A 5,853-nucleotide genomic window follows, 5' to 3' on the forward strand; every position below is an offset into this window, starting at 1 on the left:
GCGAGGCTCAGTAACGGGCCAAGGCGAGCGGCCATCTTGGGTGTGTCTGGGAAGGGTGGCGTTCCTCCAGCGCAGCCCTTTCCCCCTGGTGTGGGTTCCCTCCCCCTGCGGAGAAGGTACTCGACCGATGTCATTCTGCCCGTGGCTGCAGGGCGGTCTCGGCTTGTTTACCGGTTGGAAGACTGACTTTTTTTTTTTTTTTTTTTTTGCATGGGCAGGCACCAGGAATCGAACCCAGGTCTCCAGCATGGCAGGCGAGAACTCCGCCACTGTGCCATTTGACAAATGGCCGCTGGGTCCATGCTCCAGCACTGAGTGCATACGGAGTGCACCACAAGACAGGCGCCCAATATGTGCCCGTTTAGCGAAACCGGGGCTGGTGTGTGCGGCCCTCCGTTAAGGATAAAGCATATGGAGCAGGCCCTGTGTGCAGGACCCAGGCCCGGGGCCGGACAGGACACTTGCCCTTGGTCCTAGGAGGGTGCCCAACCATAGCTGGCCTTGTGCCGGGGTCAGCCGAGTACACGGGGCTGGCAGGATTCTCAGAGCATCTCTCTTGGGGCCCCGGTGCCTGTCCTCCAGGCCCCACGTGTGGGGAGAGAGAGCTGTGAGGTTTTATTTTGGGGGGGCTGAGTGGCTTCTGCTGAGAACTTACCTCGGCCAGGAGAGGCCACAGGAGGAAGGGGGGCAGGACCGGAAGCTGTCAGGGATTCAGGCCTCAGCACATCATGGCCAGCTAGAAAGAGACTGAGCCTTGCCTGCAGGTGTTGGGATAGGCAGTGAGCATGTCTCAAGGGGCTTTGGGGAAATCAGATGGGCTTAGGGGCTGGCATGACTGTTCTCCAGGTGGTCCCAGTTGGTCTAACCTCAGCTCCAGGGGCGAGGGTCAAGAGATGCCCTTGGAGGGAGTCTCCTGGGTGTTCTGGGTTCCCAAGGATTTTCGGCAGGACCCAGCTCTTCTGCTCACTTAGTGCCCGTCCTTCCTCTGTCACTTCCCTGCCCATCTAACTCTGGCCTCAGCCCTTCGAGAAATAAATGGATCCTCTGTGGATCAGGCATCCAGGCACAAGAAACAGGCATGTGCCAGTGGGTGACAGGGTTTGGGGCGCCAAAGCCATAAAGGTTCTAAGTCACCCCCAGAACCCAATTAATTACAGTGGAGGAAGGAATGAACCTAGGGAGGGACTGGGCAACTCTTCCACTGGGGTGGAAGGACAAATTTCAGACTTTGCGAAGTTTGTAGGTGGCGATGAAGGAAATAGCCAGAGGGCAAAGCCCTGTTGCAGGTGGGGGAGATGAGAAGGCTGAGTCATTATGTAAGGGTACTTGGGATGACTGCTCTGACTTAGGCTGGTGTAGTCCTGAGAACCAAGTAGGGGAAAAGTTTAAACTGTTAGGTTTAAATACAGTAGCAGACGCGAGGGGCAGAGGGCTACAGTGCTACAGGGAAAAGAGCTTTGGCATCCGATGGCCCAACCCTGAGGGTCTCTGCCAGCACTTAGCCTCTCTGAGCCTCTGAACAGCCTAGAGGATGCTCCAGAAAAGATATAAATAAAATCTTGTCCTCTAGGTCTTCGGAAGGGTATCCTGTATGATTGTGAACAAAGTTTGTATACTGTCATTGCACTTTAGTAAATAAACTACATATGTGTGTGCTCTTCTGTATTTTCTCGAATTTCCTTCAATGTTTAAGTGTAATCTGGTTGCCGACTACCATTTACTGAGAGCCCCCTGTATGTGACCTGAACATGACCACCCTTAGACATAAACCTATATATCGGAGACATTCTGAGAAGTGGAATTGCTAAATCCAAATGTATATACTTCAAAAATCTATCGATATCTACAAATTGCCATTCAAAATAGTTGAAAAATAGTTAATACCCCAACAGGAATGTATAATAAATATGCCCATTTCTGCACACTTTTGCCAATCTGATAAGTGAAAAACAGTATCCCATATTTCTGCTTCTTCAATTAAAAATATGGTTGAGCATCTTTGTTATTGACTGTATTTATTTGTCTATAAACTGCCTGTTTAATGTCCTTTGCCCATTTTATATTACGATGTCATATTTTCTTAGTGATTTTTCAGAACTCTGTATATATTAAAAAATTAGCCTTACCCCTGGAGAGAGGGAGGGAAGGATCAGGTGTGACGGTGGGGTTATGCGGAGAAGATAGGATTTAACAGATGAATATGAATCCTGCATCGTTAGGTTGATATCTCTTTTGGTCTGTGGTATTTTGGAACAGTTAGAGGTAAAAGCCTGGGATTGTGGAATTGTAACCCATGTCAGACTCTGAAGTATGTTCTGTGCTTTGAAATTTATAGCTTTTTTGTATGTGTGTTATTTTTCACAAAAAAAAAGAAGGAAAGGGAGTCAATTGTGATGATAAAAAAATATTTAAGCCCTCTAGCCTCCTATATTATGGAGAAGCTAAAGGGAAAAATAGGAGTGGATTGTTTGGTAGCCTGTGACAAATTCTGTCATCTCTCCTGTAACTACTTGTTGAAGAGTGCTTTAAAAATTATGGCTTTTTTTTTAAACATGGGCAGGCACCGGGAATCGAACCCAGGTCTCTGGCATGGCAGGTGAGAACTCTGCCACTGAGCCACCGTTGCTCATCTAAAAACTGTTGCTTTTTTATTTCTTTGCTTGGTATATATGTTGTACTATACAGTAAAAAAGTTAAAAATAAAAAATTAGCCTTTATCATTTATGTGGAAACATTTTCTTTATTTTCTTCTTATGTGTCTTACATTTTTTTCATTGCCGTTTTGCTCTACTAGAGTTTTGATTTCTTAACTTATTCATGTTTATCAGACATTTCCTTTCATAACTATTTGGTTTTGTGTCTTGCTTGAAAGGCTTATCCCAGTCTAAGCTTTTCATCTTATATTTTTTTAAGGTCTTGTTTTTTCTAGATTCTTTTTTTTTTTTTTTAATGTTTACATCATTGAGCCATCAGGGTTTTTTCTCAGACGGATAGCCAATTGTCCTAATACAATTTATTCACTAATTCGTTATTCAACCACTGGTTTGAAACGTGACCTCTATCACACAGTTAAGTCCCTCAGATATTTAGCCCTATTCTTGGTTATATTCTGTTCCACTGAGCTGCTTGTACTCATTCATTTCAGTCCCAGGGCCAAACCAGTTAAAGTAATGTAGCTTTATAATTTGATTCTACATTTAACCTTTGCGGGGGAGATGATCTTCTTCTTTCTTTATTCATTTTTTTTTTTTTTTTTTACTCTAGGAAAAAAAAAAACTTCCTGGACCTTCTCATTTGTTTACGTTTCTCCAGATGAATGTTAAAATCACTCTCACAACTGCAAACTGTGGCCTGAGCAAACTGACTTGAAATCGACTGAAATTCAGGCCTCACTCAGGGAAGCCTGCCCGCTAGAGGACTGGAGGCCAAGTGAAAGCCTGGAGGGGGCAGTGCTGGAGCCATGAAGTGGCAGGCAGGGAGAGGTGCCCATCTGCCAGGAAGAGCCTCACAGGCAAGGGCTGGAGCAGAGCTGCAGCTGGTGGAGGGCAGATGAAAGGGCAGGCGTGCGGCTGCCTCTTTGGCAGCTGAGTAACTGTCCTTGGGTTCTAAGACAAGAGCACAAGGAAAGGCAGCCCAGAGGGGCTGATGGTATCCTGTTAGGCATAAGGAAGTCCTCGGCCACCTTCTTAGGGGCTGTTGCCAACACCCAGCCTTGGTCTATACACACAGCAGGGCAGGTGCCGGATAGATTTATAATGAAAAAGTGAACAAGAGCTGAGGCCAGCAGGGTGAGGGACAATCTGGGGGCATGGTGGGGGGACCCCTGGGGTGCATGTCCCAGAGAGGGCAGGTGGGAGGAAGGAGGTCGGGGTGTACCTTTTTGTCTGTGAAAGCTGCTCTGTGCTCAGGGAGGGGGCTCTGAACTCCTGGGCAGCCGCTTCTTTGAGGCAGCCAGGACGTTGCTCGGCCCCTCCTGCTTCCTCTTGATGCAGATGTCTTCCTGGGCCCTGGGCCCTTTTCTGGTTGAACTTGAGGGCCGGCTTGTCCTTGGTGTGCTGCTCACAGGGGTCTTCTCGGATCACGTCTTGCACACTCGCAGTGGCGGCCCCTGTGTCTGGCTGGTTCTTGATCCCCTCTTGGCTCCTGTCAAGGGCCCCGGCTGTGGGGTCAAGCTGAGCCGTGGCTGGAATTAAAAAGCCATCTGCAGCTAGTTTAGGAGCCTAACCACCATTGCTTAGCAATGGCAGCCACAGCGGGCGGGGAACCCAGTCATGTAACGGGCGCACGCGCCGTCTCTGAGGTGAGACTCACAGCGACACACTCGTGATCTGCAGAAACACCCGAGCCACAAGCCACAGCAGACAAGAATCTGTATCCCTTCCTGCTCCTGTGTGGACAGGGACCAGCAACCCTGCCCTGCCACCCCCTTTCCTCATCTAACATGAGAGGCAGGGCGGCAGGCGGGATCCTGGTTTTGAGGGAGGAACTCTGCACACGTGCCCCCATGGAAATCAGTAACACGTGGCAACTGGATTCTGTTGAAATCCTGTGGGGCGCTATGGGTGGCACACCTTGGAGGAGAAAAAGCCCAGGTCAGACGGGCCCTTCTGCTCCCGCCCCTGCCACCTACGAGCTGCCAGGGAGGGCCCCTCTGAGTAACACACCACATGCACCGAAATCTCAGAGGATTTGGGTGAATTAAGTGGCATGACATATATAAACGGCCTGGCCCACAGTAGGTACTCAAGAGCGGTTAACCAATGCCCGCCCAACTCCTTCTCCACCCATCACTGGCCTTTCCAACTAGACTTCAAGTATATTAGAAATTGAAGAGGCTTCTGCAGCTAGTTTGGAAGTCTAACTACCATTGCTTAGAAATGTGTTCTGAGTTAGAAACTGCCCACTTATCCTGAACCTCTGAAATGCACCCCCACCTCTTGAATATCCCCCAGTCCTGCATCACTGACAACCTGGCCCCTGGTCCCACCTACTGGGGTCATTTTGAAGGCCAAGGAAGCTATCATTACCAGGCTGTGGGTGCCAGGTGCCAGATGGGTTGGTTAAACAGCAGGCAGGGGCCGCAAGCTGCCGGCAGGGGGGCTGTATGTGTGACAGGGTATGTGCGTACATACAGCACATACACAGCAGCTGAGTACGCCGCATGCCTGCGCCTTCTACACCTTTACAACAGTTATCCCTGTCATGCACAAAACAACCCAGGAGGTGCCATTACTGTCCTTACATCAGAGGAAACCGAGGCACAGAGAAGTGGGAAATATGTGACCCGCCCGTAGTCACCCAACTGGGAAGTGCCAGAGCAGTGCCTGGAAAGCAGAGACTTCATCTGGTCATTCCTCCTGCTCACAATGTTGCAGGCAGGCTCATACCTAAATGTCAGACCAGCCGGAACATTCCAGAACCAATGTCTTACCTGGTAAGGTGGTGTCTGTACCTGGAGTAACAACAGCCAGGGCAGGAGATGTGTCAAGCAGGACTCCAAGATCCTGATGGCTCCACCTGGCCAGGGGCCTTTTAGATACCAAAGTGACAAGAACCGGAGTCAGGATGGGTGGAGAAGGGACCAAGTGGGAAGTGACCAAGGAGGCACCGGCCATGACCCTGCAACTGGCGTCGCGTGCCCAGCCCCTTGGCTGTCCCAGGACCTGGTGAGCCTTTGCCTCCAGGACTCGGAGGGCCCTGGCCCAGCTCACCTGACACTAGTTGCCGGGCAGGAGGCTCTGTGCTGTCTGCACCTGGAGGGTGCCGGACCCTCCAGGGAACGCTTCCCCTAAGCGTTTCAAACTGAGCTCTCGGGAGCCCTGCTCTGCGCCAGCCGGAGCCTGGCAGGAAGCC

At 50.1% G+C, this 5,853-nt stretch overlaps 1 protein-coding gene across 1 annotated transcript; it reads right to left on the minus strand.

Annotated features, from left to right (window-relative positions):
- Positions 1 to 3,505: 3,505 nt before the first annotated feature.
- LOC143686572 (uncharacterized) lies at positions 3,506 to 5,853 on the minus strand. The gene is made up of 3 exons (XM_077163253.1): positions 5,432 to 5,853; positions 3,877 to 4,183; positions 3,506 to 3,605 (listed from the first exon to the last, which is right to left on the minus strand). Exons 1-3 carry the CDS (start codon positions 5,613 to 5,615, stop codon positions 3,506 to 3,508), a joined length of 591 nt encoding a protein of 196 aa, XP_077019368.1. The 5' UTR covers positions 5,616 to 5,853.

Source organism: Tamandua tetradactyla, chromosome 6 (genome assembly GCF_023851605.1).
Source record: "Tamandua tetradactyla isolate mTamTet1 chromosome 6, mTamTet1.pri, whole genome shotgun sequence".
Lineage (NCBI taxonomy): Eukaryota > Metazoa > Chordata > Mammalia > Pilosa > Myrmecophagidae > Tamandua > Tamandua tetradactyla.